Here is an 18702-nt window from a genome sequence, read left to right on the forward strand (position 1 = left end):
CACTAAATGTTATTAGATCATTGGTAGATTAAAGAATGTTAAGGTGACTTTTTAATTATAATTTATAATTGTGGAATAGATATAATATTTAGATTATCATCATTATGGTTTCATATTTTTTGAACAAATATGTTTTAATAACTAGATCCAATAAAAATGTATATTTTTTCCGTTACTATTTTACATAAATTAACATTTGTTCCAAAAACTTTATGCTCCAAGTTCTATTTGATCCATTAAACTTTTGTTTTATCAAATTTGCTTAACAAAAATTTTCAACCCCAATTTTATCATAATATAATTGTAATTAAAACGAATTTTTATACTATTATCATAGATAAGATCTTATCTTATCACGACTGTGTTATTATAATATTAAGAAATATGGAATTTGGTAGAAGTGAAGTGTCATCCGAATATTGTTGATAAACAAAGGAAAAGCGAGGGAAATAAATGTTAAATTTAAGTAGTTATAAATACAGTACATTTAGAGATTTAGATTTCCTAATTTTGCTGTACTTCAAAAAAATTAACTATTTCGTCTTTAGTAAAGCTTCAATATCCGATTTTTACATATATAATCTATAAGTTCATTTAAGTCATCCGTTCATTGTAACTATTTCTGCTTAGTGTAAATTTTCAAAAATGATTAACTGGACATCAGATTATTACAATGAAAACAAAAGTGATTGCCAAAAAATATTAAAGACTCCAGAAAATTGGGAAAAGGTAAATATTTTAACTTTAACTAAATTTTTATAATAAAACTTCGGAAATTGTGTGTATTTTATGATCAAATTAGCATGGCATGACTAAATGCCTCTCGTCATGTTATGTCTAATTTGATTAATTTTTAGTCTTATTGCTATAATTAGTAAATTAATAGGCAAGAAATTATAGCTTTAAAAGAAAAAATTTTATTTGCATTACTTGGACTCTAAAGCACAAATTTTAATAAAAAAAAAAAAAAAGTTATCAAATATTTTATATTTCGGTTTTGTTAAGAATAAATAGATTAATGTACTAGAATAATATAAGCCTATTTCGTTTTTTGTTTTATACAAAAAATATTCTATTTTCATTATAATATAATCAGGTGTGTATTGGCTCACCAGAATACCAGAAAAATCTCCAAGAGGCTCTTTAAAAATTATAAAACCTAAGCCCTATACTTATTTAATTAAATTCAGTAATTGTATAATTTTCAACCAATTTGTAATAGTGTATATTTTCATATATACTTAATTTATGTTACATATTCACTTTATGCATTTAAATGCTAATAATTTGATAATTACTCGTCCTATAATTGTTATCAACCAGTTAATCATGTTTGTAATATTAATTATAATTGATAAAAAAAGGCTATTTTGAAAATTTAATTAATATCTTGTCAAATTAACTATTATTTCCAAGCAATTTTTTATTTTTACATTATGTTTTGAAAATCATTTAGATCGAAGTCACATTTGACAATTTAAATGAATTATTCTTTAAATAGCTATTAAAATATAAAATAGTTAATATTAGGTAATTGATTAAATTAAATATTAAATCTTATCAACCATTAATTTATGAACCAGTGAGTTTTATAAGTATAAACATAATATTTTTATTCAAATTGAAAATGTCTAGTATAAAACAAAACAAAATAAAAAAAAGGTTAATTAAAAATGTATAGATATATAAATCTGACAATGACTATAATCACTATCATAAGAAATTCTCCAATGCAAATCTGTAGATTGTGTTTAATTTTAAGAAATTGTTGGATTATAAAAGCAAAATTAACTTCTATTTTTTGTTCAACTTCGGATGCCATTTGCAAATAGATAGGTTGGGATAAATTTTTTTTTTAACTTCTTCTACATAACATAAGCATTAATTTAAAATATGCAGTATTTTTGGAACACTTTCTAAATTTAAGCTGAAAAAGTTTTATTTTTATACATATTTTTGAAGCTTTGAACGCTTCTTGTATAAATAAATTCTTGTATAAAAATACGCGCTTGAATATAATTTACAAAGTAATTATAAATAAATTTTTGTAATATCTAGGTTCCTCTATTATTTGATCATCAGATGCCAAAAGGATCATTAGTTCGTTTTAAAGGAATGATACAAGATATGTTAAATCCTGAATATTATAGTAAAACATTTTCTATTTCAAACTCAATGACAAATGAAACTAGAGTTTTTCAAGGGAAGTTTCATTGTTCTATATCTAATTTGGTATGTACTTATAATATCACAGTTTACTTTAAATATACTTATAAAATATTTAATTATTTGTAAAATTAAATTTTTATATAGAGAATTTTTTTTTTAAATCAATACATCTTATATTTTTGAACAAATTTATTTTAAATTTTATTTTAACAATTTTAGTGTCAATGGTGTAGGGACATCATCTTTTAACTCTAGACTGGACTGTTGTATAAGGGAAAAAGATAGATACAAAGTAAAAATAAGTATGTTGAATGTTGGAACATTAACTAGTAGAAGTATTGAAGTTGAGAGAAGTTAATATTTGTTGTGTGCAGGAAACTACGTTGAAGGGAGTGAAAGCAAAGAAAATTAGATAAAATTACTGTAGCATCTACATCTGTATTTGACATCCACAAAATTATCCATCTTGGTAGCATTTTCATAGTAACATTTTATTGTTTAAACAAAAATTACATTTATTTAAAATGAATTATTTTGTTAGTTTTGTATATTTTGTTTATTTCTATTATTTTTTTATTTTTTCATATAACTTAAAATAAAAGTTGATATCTAAATATTAGTTTTATGCTTTATTTTTAGAAGCCCGAAGAAGAAATTAATTTTGATGATGTATTATTGGAGAGGCATATTGTTGCTTGTATTCCTATTCCTGGACTGAATAGCTGGGTAAAAAATGTCGAAAATTTAAATGACATTGATAAATCTCAACTGTATGTATAAAAAAAAATAAGAAGAATAGTGATTTAATATTTTACTAATAATTTAATTTTAGAGAGGGAAATTTTCCAAAACGTTTTTGTTTTGATCCATCTTTTCAAAACAATAAGAAAGAAGTTATCGTTTTTGTAAGTTATTTTTGTCTTTAAAAAAATGTAATTAAAAAAAAATTATTTTATAAAGGTTTATCCTGAAGACACAGATTCTAACTTTCTTAAGGTCAATCATATTATAGATATAGTTGGATTTCTTGATTTAAGGTCCTTACAATATGGAAAAGATGAATATCAAGAAAAGTCGCATGATCTGGAAGAACAATATTGCATTCATGCTTTACATATTAAATTTCAACCCATTTCTATATTTTGTAAAAATCAAATAAGTAAATAATTTTTATTTTTAATATTAAATATTACAGTGTATAAGCTATTATTTTTACTGAAATAACTAGATACTTATTATCTGTAAATTGTTAAATATAACAAAAAAATAGTATACAGGTTGCATGCATGAAGTGAAACAAATATTAGGTTGTGTAGTATGTGTGTAGAATAGTTGTACAATTTATTTATTTTGATTATGATTTTTAAACAGTCTTTTTTTTATAATTAGTGAAGAGGGCATTAGTATTGAAATATGAGTAATCTGAATTGTAGGATTGTCTTTTGACAGCTGGCCGAGGGCGACTATATTCGTAAAGTTAAAGATTTTATTGTATTTTAGAAATAATATGGTGTTTTATAGAATATTTTGTAATAATTCACTGTGTTATTACTGAAATTAACAGTGTGTGTGTTTTCTTGATATCTTTACCCAATAGGCTTTCAATAAAGTATTTTCTTTTTAGTCTTATATACTAGTACTTTTTTATGTGTATGTTATGTTATGGAGCATACAACAATTGTTTGATTCTGTATATAGGTAATTATTTAACTATGACTCGCTTAATAATTCTTAAACATAAAAATAATATAATTTTTTCTTTTAAAATGTTAATAGTATTCTTCATTCTATAGTTTTCAAAAAAAAATAAATTCACTTCATATCCCCATAATATTTTGTCAACTTTTGATTGTTATATAGAAACATTTACAGAGTTGCCTAATAGAATGCAGCAAGCTCTAAGCAGACTTAAGTCGTCTAATCGTTCTGCGAAGAAATATACAAGTGCCCTTAGCCTATCAGACTGATCAGTAAGACAAATTTTTCATCATAAATTTAATTTAAACCAAGAAATTCTAGTGAAAAGCTATCAAAAAAATTAGATACAGTACCAGCTAGTGCATTTTTACTTATAAGTGACGAAGTTCTTTTTCATTTGTTTATAACTGTGAACAAGCAAAATATATAATATTTTCGTACGATTTATCAGAGTCCTCTACACAGTTTAAAGATCACTGTTTGGTGTACAGTTTCTTTTTTTGGGGTCATTTTTTCAAAGATAGAGGTCAAACAGTAACAGACATTTCTGACTACTATGTGAATATGATGAGGTACTTTTTTCAACTTAGACTCGCAGAGTTTAAGAAAAATATTGACAAGTAGGGCTAATTGAAATTTGATTCCAATAGGACGGTACTACAGCCATTCGATCAATGGCTTTGGTGCCTTAATATTTCCTTCAGAGGGTACATCAATTATACCCCGAAGTCCTCCAATCTGGTTCCTAAAATTTTTTTCTACAGGGACTCGTAGAGGCCAAATTCTAAAAACATTATTATAAAATCTTAAAGACATAATTATTGAAAAAATCACAAGTAACAACTCGACGGTAAATAATAGTGTATAGTATATAGAACTTTTTGTTTGTACCTTGATGCCTGTGTCATTAATAAAGGTAGTCATATCATCTCCTAAATTGTATATTCTATATATCATATTAAATATAAAAATACTGAATTGAGTAAGTGTTTGTGTTTTGAAGATAATTTTTGTGCCCGACTTCTGATGATCTTGAATGTTTAATGAGTTTATAAATAAAAAATTATCTAAGAAAATGACTGGACTATAACAATTTTGATACCAGTATTTTAAAAGATATTAGCATTTTTATATTATGGTGGGAAGAGTAATGTGGTTCAATAATTCTTGGTGATAAAAAAACAGACCTACTCCATGCCTCTAGCCATTACTTAAAAATGTCAATAACTTCCAAAATACTAATTTAAAAGTTGTTATTAATGACCAGATATTTTATATTTGTTATGTGTAAACTGGTTGAAATTATTCTATTAAACCTATTAAACGTTAGTTATTTTTATTTTGTGTTGGAAATTTCTGCTATGTTGAATATTTTACTTTTTTTTACTTAAGTAAGAATATAATATGATTTCAGGCAATGAAAGTATTTGGAAAGAGGCATCAAGCATTCATAATGAATTGAAACTTATTTTAACTCAAGCTTTGTTAGGAGACTCGTTAGCTGCTGATTATTTAATATTTAATCTTATTTCTACTATGTATGTCTTATTAAATATTAAAATATTTATTACAGGGTCGTATTTAAAACTCTATTTGGATTAAGGCGATTGGTTTAATAATTTTATTACATATTAGAAATAAAAATTTTGCTAAAAAAAAAATTACCAAAAAAAAGTCTTTGGAAGCTTATTCCATTAATACCAACTTCATAAAAGTAGATGGTACTGGTCCATCAATGGCAAGAACCCTCCCTATAAAATACGCCTCTGATATATTAAATAATAAATTGACTAAATTAAAACTATATTTTGTGCGAAATGATTTTTTTTTTAATTTTTAGTTACAACAGACAAAATAATCAAGTTCCTGGAAAATTTTCATTGAATATCCATGGTATTCCTAAAAATGCTGGAAACAATTACATAAATAAATTGTATTCATTAATTTCATTATTGGTAGAAAAAAGTGAATATTTGTCAATTACTATACAAAATATGAATAATATCAACATGATACCTCGGTAATTAAATGTATTCATATTTGTATTTTAACTTATTTACATTTTATTTTACTAATTTTTAGCAAATGTTATATAAAAAATAGACTAATAAATGGTTTATTACAATTGTCAAAGAGAACTCATTTAATTATAGATGAGACTAATTTAGAACCTGGAAAACTGGAAAATAAAGGTAAGAGAATCTCTGTATGTTCTTAGTCCCCTAATTGAATATCCAGGTAAGGATATTCAAGAAGTTAATCCTCAAAGATTGAATATGAAAGGACATGATATCAAGAGAGTTGGTTACATGGATTGTCAGAATACTTCTGTTGTTGAGATGAAAAGGCTTAAAATAGATATTCTGGGCATCTCAGAAATGAGATAATATAGTTAGGAACAGAAGATGGTAGGTTAGGTACAAAAGAAAAAGGAATAGTTCTTCAAAGAAATATGGGGCAAAAGGTAACCCAATGAAACAATCAGATATAATCGATATAATGCACTTTTAGATCTCTTACAACCGAACTCTTCTATCACCCCTGTCCATCATTTAAGATAGCTTTTGCGCATTTGTACCGCCTGATATTATTTTGGAGCAGCACATCATTCATGTGGGTTACATATTATTTTTATTCATAAAGGCTATTAAGTTATTTCTATGTTTTTCTTCGATGTGATGCTGAGAAGGTATTAATTTTACCATAATGTGTTTATTATTCTTTTTTTGTGTGTCTGTGTACAATGTTAACTTCAAAGTAAATTATACTATGTAAATATTTGAAACATGTTTTAAATTCAATTAATATTGATACAAAAATTTCTAGAATTTTATTAATCAAAAGACCTTCAATCATTTTTTGCCTTAAAACTTTTTTAGACATCATCTCTAGTAATGATCACGAAATAGTGAATTATTCACAAACAATTTGGGTAACGTAAATACAAAATCTAAAGTGTTACTTATTGATCTAGAAATTTACCATATTAACCCAACTCACATAAACTGTAATGTTTATTTGTAGAGTAATATAATAATAAACATTTGATCATCAGATTATAAAAAAAATACTAAAATATTCCATACAAATTTTAATAAGTCAATAAGCGGTGATGTCATCAATCGTCATAACCGGTTACGGAAAATTTTCAGAAAAATGGCAGCAAAAAAAAAAGTAGTTCTTAAGTTCACTTAATTTTTAGCTTCGCATCAAAGATGAGAAGATATTAATTTTACCATGATGTGTTTATTTTTTTGTGTCTGTCACTTCTTTTTCTCAACTCTTATAGGACTAATTTTTCTCAACAATATGTCAAAAGATCACAAATCATATCTAGTTGAACACATTACCCTCAAAAATTGAAAATTTTACCATCGTTCCCTATAAATAGTGAAAATCACCCAGTAAATTACGATTTTTAAAATTGACATTTTTTAAACTTTTTTTTCTAAAAATTGCCANCACAAATCATATCTAGTTGAACACATTACCCTCAAAAATTGAAAATTTTACCATCGTTCCCTATAAATAGTGAAAATCACCCAATAAATTACGATTTTTAAAATTGACATTTTTTAAACTTTTTTTTCTAAAAATTGCCATAACTTATTGAAAAATGAACGAATCAAAATAATTCTATTTTATATTGAAACCATAGATATTTGTCTTTCATTTGATACAAAGTTTTTGAAAATCTGTCCCTTTACCTGTCCACAGGGGATTCAATTAGCAACTTCTACACAAAAATTAAAATTGTTCAACTTAAGTTTTGAAAATGTTCCGGAAATACTCTGAGCTTCAAACATATGCTAAAATAAAGCTAATGTTATTTTCTATAAGTTAAAAAAAAAAATTAGTACCGACAACTTAACTTCTATGTGAAAATGGTTGCTGTAGATAAAAAACATGCAATTTTGATGTTAAAATTTACGATTTCATATTTTATTTTACAATCAACAATTTTTAAAAAACATATTTGATATTATCTACCACTATTTTTTTGTTGAAGTACTTGAATGCAAATGTCATACTATCACTTAATGATTATCGAACAATAATAATAACACTCTCCCAATATTGGGCAGTTTTATACATTAAGGATTATATTAATGTATATATTTGGAAATTTTGAGGGATGATATCATACTTGAATAATCAACTAATAAATTTTAAAATCCATAGTTATGTATTTGTTGATTTACTGTGTATTATTTTTTAAAGGAATGTTAAATCTTCAAGCTTTGAACGATATTATTTGTAATCAGCAAATTAAATATGATTTTACCTACTATACAATTGATTATGAAACTGAAATTTCAGTGTTAACATTATCCATTGGAAAGTCATTATTACCAGTGAGTTCTCATGTTTATATTCATATATATTTAAATAAGTTTATAATTGGTTACAGTATGATGTTAATATTTTGCTAAAACCAGACCCATCTTGTATTGAAAATATCAAAGAAACAGTTGATTCAGCTATAAATTATTTAAATTCTCAATATTTACTTTTGGAAAAGTTAAGAAAGTATATAGGAATAATAACTTCTAATACATTCAACTATAGTGAAGATATTTTAAAAGTAATAATTATAACCATCTTAATAATCGACTTTTTCATTATTTATTATTTTTCAATATTTTTTGTTTTATATCTCAGGTAATAGAAAATGATTATGTAAATATGCGTAAAATTGATCCCAAAAATGTTTCAGCAGATGATTTACATCGCTACATGGTTATATCAAAGTAAGCTAGAATTATCATATATTTAATATATACAGGATAATCAGTTTATCATAAACCATTGGATTACTCTCAAAATAAATACAATATTGGAAAAAAAAATGTTGGATTTAGTTACATATATTTTTTTATTTATTAGCTAATAATTATTTTTTAGAATCATCCAACATAACTTAAAGAGGTATCAACTTTATTTTTTCAAATGGTAACATACATATTTAATTAACTTATTAAATAGAAAATGATTTACTTTTTTACCAGTATTTTGAAAGTTATTAATAATTTAAAGTAATGACTGGATGTGAAGGAGGGTGCTGCTATTTTTAACACTAATCATTTCCTGGTATTTTTCTTCTTACCCAATTATAAAAATGAACAGTCATTTTCTTAGTTACATAATTTTATATTTTCTAAGTTAGTTGCCATTTGAAAAAATAAAATTGAAATCCTTACGTTATAAGAGATCATCCAAAAGAGTAGTTTTAGTAGATAAATAAAAAAATAAATGAAATGAAAATTTTTTTTTTCATTATTATATTTATTTTGATTTACACAAGTCACTGCTTGATTTTTATACACTCAATAAGAAATGTCTATGAATTAAAAGCAATAGTTTTTGCAAATACTTAAAGTGGTTATCTGAAAGTTCATTAATATTTTAAGTCATTATTTAAAATTTTATTAAGGTATTAAATATAATTAAAATTTATTTTGTAAAGTTACTTTATCTAGAATAAATATTTTACAACATTCATTATAATGTAGTCATATATATTTCCAAATTATTTGAGTCCTAAGTTTAACAATGCAAGCATATCTATCTTTACACAAAACAAATAACTTGGTTTTTCAAATACATGTATCTTTTTTCTACTTAAACTCTTCAAATTTTAGGTATAGATAAAGTTCTAGTAGCTTAGAACGCTGTAAAAAAAATTGATCCTTTACATTATTATTATAAGACACTTCTTATATAGGTATAAACATAAAATTTAGCACAAATATAGTGTAAAGATAAATATCTGAAAATTGCAATTTTCTAAAATGTGATGCCGCTTTAGGGAGTTTCTTAATCCAACATTCAATCAATTTAATATTTTAATTCTGAAATCGTGTTTTAATTATAACAGTCTAAGATAGGTGACACGGCACCGCCTTTTGCTCTAGGCTGGCGCTCACCCGTGTCTCTCTCGATATCAGCCGTCCAGCTATTAATATGACAATCGGTTGTCATCGGTCGTCTCCCCGTCCTTGACACTGAGATAAGGCCGCCGCCGAATATGGATTACCGATATTGCGTCCTGTTCCGTTTTCGACGTTCACCCGAACTGGTGCATTATTTCTTTCTGCTCGTCTTCTTTTTCTCGCCTTTTTGGACTGCGTTTTTTAAGTAATTGTGCGCCTTGTCTTTGATTACGTACTACATAATTGAACGCCTTTTTGGACTGCGTTTTTTTTTAAGTAATTGTGTGCCTTGTCTTTGATTACGTACTACATAATTGAACGCCTTTTTGGACTGCGTTTTTAAGTAATTGTGCGCCTTGTCTTTGATTACGTACTACATAATTGAACGCCTTTTTGGACTGCGTTTTTTTAGTAATTGTGCGCCGATCTTTGGATTACGTAGTATAGGTCTAAAAAAAAAGATAATATGAGATCTAAAATAAATAAAAAGAATTATAATTATTGGATAATTTGCTTATTAAAATTTTAGTTTTCTAAAATGGTTTTTGAATTATAATGACTTATGATTATATTTAGATTAATCGCACTAAGTTCTGGAGAAAATGATTTGAACATAGATATCTGGGAAAAATGTAAAGGACTTGAAGCAGAGCGTAAACTAAGAAACTAATAACCTTAAATTTCAATTTCTGAAATTATTCATATTTTATATGTAATATTTATTTAAATAAATCAATTTTTTTTATATTTTCATAAGTTTCTTTTTTTAACCTTCAGGTTGCTTAACACCAATCAATTGTGATTGGTAATGATACTGATGTATCCTGTAAACATTTTAAGTGCATTGGTTTTCCATTCCCTTCTACACTGTATATTAAACAAAAAATATCAATCTTTAATAAATAAATTTAGTAAAATATAACTAGTGAATAACAAGTAGTGCGAATATAAATTAAAGAATATGATATACATACAACTATTTGGCAAATTTACTTTTGAGAAAAATAACATTTGAACTGGTTTTACAATGTGCTAACTATTATGCAAATGGTAAGTGGACCATTATTTCATGTGTGCTAATTGGTCATATGAAATATGACCAATTAATGAACGATTCACGCAAATAGCAGCAATAATTTTCACCAGAGTTTTTAACTGCTCACGGAGTGCCAAACATTTTTTCTCATTTTCGCGAAGTATTTGTTTTGCGATTATGTCTTAACTAATAACTTTACTAAGTTTAATTACTGTTAATTTATAAATGTGTAAAATCGAATATTATTAATCATAAAACTGTTATTTATAATTTGGAAAAAAAATTTCTCCGTAAATAATGAATAAATAAAGCCTGTTGAATTGAACCAAAAATATATTTTACTTATTGTAATATTTAGCTTCGGCACTAGCCTTTCAACTAAACGACTAAGAAGTAATCCAGGGACACACAACATAAGTCTAGCTAACAATACAAACTTTAAAAGCGCAATTTTAGATTTTGACGCGTGTTGCCTTGACAGAATAATCCACTGCTCTTTTATACAAACAGTTCGTATACGTTATTTGACGCATCAGCAAGTAGTATACTTAAATTGTCTGTAATTTGTCACAGCCTATTATTTGACGAAGTATATTTATATTTTCAATTAGTCGTAATGTTTCTTTGTATAACCTAGATTTTTTTGGTTATTATTATTTTTTTTTTATGTAAGTATTCGTTTTTTACAAATTAATAACAATCTCAAAAATAAGAGGTTATAGAAAAAATATATTTTGGTTTCTAATGAAAATTTCTTATAAACGAGTTTATGTCAAATTATTTAAAATTATTTTCTGAAAAGTTTTGCATCAAGTTTTTCAACTTTTATAGACATTTTCCATAGAGGTAACAAAATATACAACTACTTAATTATTTTTTATAATTTCTTGTAAAATTGACAATATTAAATCATTAATCAATATTAAATTATTGATTAATGTTCATCTAAAAGTCGGTTAGTCAACATGTTTTTTTAACTATGACTGCCATTTGCACATAAGATTTAATTTAACGTATGTTAAACTCAGACTCAGTATTTCCGTAGAATTTTTAAAACTTAAGCTGAAAAAAATAAAAATTTGTATGTAAAAGTTACTGCTTTGAATATCCCCTTTGTCAAAATTTAAGTTGAAAAAGTTAACTTTTTATACGTATTTTCATTTGTTTAAAAAGTCATGGCAACTTTAAGAAAAAATAAAGTAAAAAAAATGACGAAATATATCGATTTTAAAAATCGTAACTTTTTAGGGGATTTCCATTATTAACGGGGTATGGGGAAAATTTTTGAATTTTAGATGGAACGTCTTGAACTAGATATGATCCGTGATCTTTTGACGTATAAATGAAATTGGTCCCGTGAGAGCTGAGAAAAAGTGGTGACAAACAAAATTGATACCTTCTCAGCTTCATAACGAAGCTAAAAGATTTTAATGTAGTCTAAGAATGCATACATTTTTTTTTTTAAATTACAATAAAATGTTGATTGTATCAAAAATTACAAGGGTTATTAGATTTGTTCCCTTCTGTATATAGAATGTCTCAAGTCTAACTGATAACACTTTATTTATAGTTAATAAATGTAACGATTTAAGCAGTGTTTTTAATATAAACTAGTTATTTTAATTAAATGAACATAAAATATTATTATTACAAAATGCATAATGCTGCTTTTGAGCAACAATCTACTCACTGAGCTTTAAAATTCAAAACAATCAGTAATAAAAAATAAAAAAATAATTATTATTTAATTAAAACAAAAAAACATGCATTATAGTGTCAAAAACAATATATAATAACTACGAGTAAAATATTAATACGATAACAAATTTAATATTTATACTTTAAAATTAATTTTTTAAATTTAATTAAAGTCTATCTTTAGGGGGCATATGTCCATATTTAAATGTGAGTCTTAGTTCTCCAATCTGAGATACAGGTAACACGTCCGGAATCCAATCAATAATAAACGGAATAGGTTCATCTTGCTGAAGACTTATAACACCTTAAACAAAACACAATGTTTTATTAATAATACATTCAAAATTTTTATTTTGAAATATAAGGGAAACCTGTATAATATAGAACCTAATATTTTAAAGTTAAGATATCCAACATAAGAAATATTATTGTGATCTATAGTAAAATGTTTAACTTATTTAAAAAGCAAAAATAAATATTAAAACGTTGGTTGTAAAGTGTATTGAATTAAATAAAAATTAAGTCAACATTGTACTTTAGATTATAACCAAGCGTAAATTGAAATACTGTAACGGATAAAATGTGACAGCCGTGTCTATGTTTGGTCGATACCAATTAAACATAGGAAAAATACAAAAATAACTAAAAATAATTCACGCCATCATAAAGAAACAGACTTTTACCGCTCCTTATTACACTTTTTTTTCAGTCAACAGATTAAGATTTTATGCTTCTCCTCACTTTCCAATCTATGACGTGACAAGGAAAATAAAATGTTATACACTCCAGATTAATTATGGTTGTCTAAAGGTTGTTGTCATAGAAAGAGAATAAGGGTAACACTTATTTATAAGGTGCAAACAAAGTTTTTTGCAAAAAAGAATAATAAAACTAGATTCCACCAAGAGAAAAATTGGAAATGCAATTAGTTCTAAAAATATCAAAAAACGATTGAATGATAAATCATTTAAAGAGGCTAAAAGAAAAACAGCTCGTTTAAGTATGGATAAGCGATCGAATAACTCAACAAAGAAATTGAGCAAATAAAAAAGCTGTTAAAATTCGTATGAAAAAAACTAATAGACCATGAATTGCAAAACGTATATCAAAGTGTCTGCTATAATTTTTTTTGCTCATTTATATCAAAATGCCGTCCTTGTTTTTAGAACACCTAATCATCGCAATTAGCATATTTTATGAATCTTAATAGTAAAATATCTTTTCAGCTTTACATCGAAGCTAAAAATATACTCACCAACTTTTAAATATGTTTTTAAATCATTTGGTTGAATAGCTTGATGAGCTTTGTCAATTGAACAAAAGTTATTTTTATTATGTTCAAATTCTTCATATGTTCCATCACTAGTTTTGATAAAACTACGACTAATTTTTAAAGGCAATAATGATGTTTCAAAGATTTTTTTTACTAACATAATATTAGTAATATGCCAAGTATATTTGGTAAATGTTCCTAAAGGCAAAGAATCTTTCTTTATAAATACTGTAGTAGAGTTTGGCAATCTTTTCTTAGTAGACGTTGCACACATTCTTTCTCGCAAACAATAAAAAAATGTCTAAATAAATATAAAAAAAATGTAAAACATAAATAAATAAGTTATATAGATATTCAAAATCAAGTAAAGCTATAAATCATAACTTATGATAATTTGATGTGTATGTATGGGATTGCCGCTTCCATATACTCAGCGCCTCATTTACTTCTCATCACATTAGTCACAGGATTTGACAAGCAAATTGATAACACATTTAAGCATTTCACTATAATTACAATTTTATATCGCTTTTAGAAGTTAGCAAATCCGTATTTACGGATGTTTAAATACCGTATTTACCATAAACGAAAAATACTTTGTGGGCTGTGAAGACATCGACACATACTGATAAAGACCTAGATATGTGGTTATAGCATTTTAAACTAAACGTAAAAACATTATATCTGCAGATTTGAGCCGATACAATCAATGTTTTTTATTATCACTCAAAGTTCTTTAAATTCAGAATCTTATTCATATGACAGTTTAAACATTGATTTAAATAGTAATAAATATTCGCGTAATAATAAATGTATTCAATATTCCAGATTGCTTCTACAATATTAATAATGGTGATCTTACGTTGATAGGTTTGATTTACTTTTAATACCTACAGGAGACACAGGATTTCATTTCTTTCAGAACAACTAGATTTTCTTTCGTCAATGATACACGTCTCATTCATGTTCTTCAATATCCTTACCTATTATCGATAAAATATTTTTCATTTAACATCTAGATTTTACAACGTTAAAATTTGCAGCGAGATAAATTGTTGATTTATACGAATCATCCATATCGTATTATGATATCAATTCATCGATTAAATGTAAAAAATCATTAAACTTATTAATGCCCTTAAATATATAGTCTGAGTCATTATTATTATCACTGGCGATCGTTTATCCATGTGCAATCGATGTGTATGAATTTACTATCTTTAAAACTTAAATTGAATACAGATGTTCCAGGCACAGCAAAGTCAGGTTGAAATGGATACCGTATGGATAATTTAACATTTTTCATATCTGCAGCAATTTTTATATTAAATATCTCACAATTATACTTCAATAATAACATACGATAACACAGTATGATTTTTCTTACGCTATTTATAGATAATAGTAAAGAAGGAGGAGAACAAATTTATATTAAACCAATGTTTAATTTAAATATAGTTGATTGGTTGTTCAAAAAAATAGAAATAATAAATCTGAATTGGTGGGAGAAGGATGAAGAGAAATATTATTTTTGTATCTTTATGGAAAGAGGCACTAAAATATTACATATTATTAAAATGTAAATTAAGGTACTCAAATGTGTTATCAAATGGCTTTATCTATAAACATCACATACACTCACCTGTGACTAGAATGTAATAAGAGGTAAATAGAATATTGAATGAGGTGCTATGTGAGGGTCTGAATGGGAATAAAAAGGCGGCGGCCCCATGTACACACATCATAATTAATTAATTTTATATTTGTATGAGTCAAGCCCAATTATTATAAATATTAATTAATGTAATTATAAAACTAATGAACATTGCAACATAATAATAAATCCTTTAACTATATACATATATATATAGTTATGTTAAAAATGATAACAGTAACATCTATCTATAATCTAAACCAATGTTTCTCAACCTATTTACTGTAGCAACCCCCCTTTTTGAATTGAAATTTTTTAACGACCCCTTTTTATATTTTTTTATACATTCGCATAAATAGCAGAAGTACTATAAAGTATAAATAATAAATATAAAACACATATATTATTAAAATTATTTTTTTACTATAATATAGTTGATATACCAAGGATCTTAATGGCTTGGTTGTTGCTGTTGGTTTGAAATTATGTCGTCAATTCTTGGCTTTATAGAGTTTGTTAAGCTAATTATCATGGTTACTGAATTTTCCAGTTGGTTTCTAGTTTTATTTTTTACTGCTGTCAATGTAGAAAATCCATATTCGCACAAATATATGTGTTTAGTATACGATTATCGNTGTTCAGTATACGATGATCGTTTGTGATAATGGTGGGATCGAGTTAGTTGCTCGTTATACGCCGCGCCGGTAACATTGCCGGACCGATTCGCGACGTAATAATTGTTACTATAAATAATTTTTCATTATAATAAAATAAAATCTAGAAATACAGTCCACTCTTTTTTATTATTTAAATAACGAGTTGCTCAAACATTGGTCCAATCGAACCGGGTGCAAACAAACATTGTTCCAAGAACTAGTATCACATTAGAGTTCAAAAAAGAAGACGTCTAAAAGGTTAGTGAGTCTAGTTAAATATTAAAAGTGGCTTATTCCTTAAATTATTCTCCTGTAAATCTATATCTAATATAATGCAAGAAGATAATAACGAATTGGCTGCATTCATTCTACGTCGTGGACAAATAAAAGCGAAGCTCACTCGATTTCAGTCATTTCTGAGTGATCCTAAATCCAACATTATAACACAATTAAGATTAAGGGCCGAGAAAATTCGCGAAGCATGGAGCGAATTCGACGCAATTCAAAACAATATTGAAGTATTAGACGTTAAAAATAACCAGTTACAATATCGGTCTACATTTGAAGATTTATATTTCGATTTAATGTCACAAGTCGACGACAGATTATCGGGAAGCAATGCGATTTTGCAAAGTCGACAACAAATAGAGAGTAATCAAAATGAAATTACAAAAAATCATAGCTTTCCATTAGTAAAACTTAAACCATTAGAGATACCTACATTTACGGGTAAATTTGATGATTGGGTTACATTTCAAGACATATATTGTGCAATGATACATTCAAATAATGCATTAACAGATATTGAAAAATTTTACTATTTAAGAAATGCACTGGAAGGTGAAGCGAGCTCATTAATTAAAAATTTAGAAACGTCGTCATCGAATTATGAAATTGCATGGAAAATAATTACGATGAGATACAATAATACTCGTATGTTGATTCAAACACACACGAAACGTATATTTGACCTGGAACCAATCAATAAAGAATCAGCCATTAAATTAAAACATTTAACTGATTCACTAAACGCGCATATACAAGCATTAAAAGTTTTAAATCATGATCCATACAATTGGGGTGCGTTGTTATTGCATGTCATATATACAAAACTCGACACAAATACAATACGTCAATGGGAAACGGAAGTGTCGAGAGAGGACTTACCGAGTGTAGAATTAATGATGGAGTTCTTGAGTAAAAGAAGTCAGATGTTAGAGTCGGTCAAAAACGCAAAATTATTAATATTCAAGCAAAATGAATCAAATTGGTTGTCAATTAGAACTTCAAAAGTTGGAACGTACAAAAAAGGGGCATCGACATTTTTAACTACGTCAAAAATGAAATGTTATTTGTATCAACAACCTCATCCAATATATAAGTGCACTACATTTCTGGCACTTGATATAGCGTCCAGAATAAATAAAGTCAGTGAATTGAAATTGTGCAAAAATTGTTTTAAAAAAAACGACCATCACGTAAATCAATGTCCATCGCGAAAGTGTGGGAAATGTTAAAAACTTCATAATTCACTCTTACACTAAGAAAAAGAAGCCAGTTCGGACGAAGGAAGTACTCCGGGTGTTGCAAACGATGAGAATACATTGGTTGCACATACAATGGATGCCGAAACAAATAATCAAATAACAAATACACGGCCGAGCGTTGTTAGATAATGGATCTCAAAGCAATTTCATTACGAGTAATCTAGTACATAATTGGGACTCAAACGTCAGAAAGTAAATATACCAATATGTGGAATAAGTGAATCGAAGAATAACATTAAGTACAAAGTCACTGCTATTGTGCAGTCATTAGATAGTTCGTATGCAACGACTATTGAATTTCTAGTCTTATCAAAAATAACCGGTTCACTGCCACATACACCTATAAGTACTGTGAGTATTCTCGACAACCTTAATGTTGCGGACCCGTCGTTCAATCAGCCGGGTAATATTGACATTCTTATCGGAGGAGAAACATATTGGGACATAATATGTGCCGAAAAGCTCAAAACAAAAGAAGACCCATACCTGCAAAAAACATTACTCGGATGGGTGGTGGTAGGTAAATTATTAACAGATATGAATGATATCAAATTAAATTCGTATTTGTCAATAACGAAACATTAGTACGAATTATTAGATAATAAAATCGAATTATTTTGGAAAATGGAAGACTTATCTTCGAAGCATAATTTCACCGATGAACAAAAATTGTGCTTAACACATTTTTCCGATAACGTCGACCAAAATGAGGATGGTAGATTCGTAGTAAAATTACCATTCAAAGTAAATTGTAGCCAACAGCTGGGCGATTCATTCAACTCAGTAGTACGCAGATTTTTATCATTAGAAAAACGACTATTAAAAAATTCCGAATTACATGATAAGTATAANAAACTCCGAATTACATGATAAGTATAGAATGTTTATGTTAGAATATGAAGAATTAAAACATATAGAATGTATAGGCAATGCGAGAGGCGATAATCAGTTAATCGACAATAATAAATGTTTTTATTTACCGCACTCGTACGTTTTAAACGATCATAGTAGAACGACCAAACTGCGCGTTGTGTTTGA

The 18702-nt window shown here is 26.7% G+C and overlaps 2 protein-coding genes and 1 long non-coding RNA gene across 5 annotated transcripts in view; 1 reads left to right on the forward strand and 2 right to left on the reverse strand.

Moving 5' to 3' along the window:
- Positions 1-386: 386 nt before the first annotated feature.
- On the forward strand, positions 387-10547 carry LOC126898438 (mini-chromosome maintenance complex-binding protein). The gene is made up of 12 exons (XM_050672449.1): positions 387-729; positions 2059-2232; positions 2809-2939; positions 3002-3074; positions 3130-3328; positions 5282-5405; positions 5708-5887; positions 5950-6059; positions 8089-8222; positions 8279-8452; positions 8530-8618; positions 10377-10547. Exons 1-12 carry the CDS (start codon positions 646-648, stop codon positions 10468-10470), a joined length of 1566 nt encoding a protein of 521 aa, XP_050528406.1. The 5' UTR covers positions 387-645; the 3' UTR covers positions 10471-10547.
- Positions 9370-11509, reverse strand: LOC126898640 (uncharacterized). The gene is made up of 3 exons (XR_007702328.1): positions 10775-11509; positions 10572-10667; positions 9370-10249 (listed from the first exon to the last, which is right to left on the reverse strand). It is a non-coding gene; the product is annotated as an uncharacterized LOC126898640 (long non-coding RNA).
- Positions 11510-12555: 1046 nt separating this feature from the next.
- Positions 12556-18702, reverse strand: part of LOC126898416 (uncharacterized protein C2orf42) — a 37060-nt gene continuing 30913 nt past the window's right edge. For 2 of the 3 annotated variants that reach the window (XM_050672421.1, XM_050672413.1), the window contains 2 exons: positions 13790-14108; positions 12556-12838 (listed from right to left, as the gene is read on the reverse strand). In XM_050672421.1, coding sequence (XP_050528378.1) covers positions 12702-12838; positions 13790-14108 — 456 coding nt within the window. In that variant the 3' untranslated portion in view covers positions 12556-12701. The remainder of the gene's footprint in view (positions 12839-13789; positions 14109-18702) is intronic. The other variant, XM_050672438.1, reaches the window with a different exon arrangement.

This window comes from Daktulosphaira vitifoliae, unplaced genomic scaffold (assembly GCF_025091365.1).
Source record: "Daktulosphaira vitifoliae isolate Bord-2020 unplaced genomic scaffold, ASM2509136v1 Scaffold_1, whole genome shotgun sequence".
Classification (NCBI taxonomy): domain Eukaryota; kingdom Metazoa; phylum Arthropoda; class Insecta; order Hemiptera; family Phylloxeridae; genus Daktulosphaira; species Daktulosphaira vitifoliae.

Coding starts and splice junctions, on each gene's coding strand:
- LOC126898438 (XM_050672449.1), top strand. CDS start 646: ATGATTAACTGGACATCAGATTATTACAATGAAAACAAAAGTGATTGC. Junction 5,406..5,707: donor TTTAATCTTATTTCTACTAT/GTATGTCTTATT, acceptor TTTAATTTTTAG/TTACAACAGACAAAATAATC. Junction 8,619..10,376: donor CGCTACATGGTTATATCAAA/GTAAGCTAGAAT, acceptor GATTATATTTAG/ATTAATCGCACTAAGTTCTG.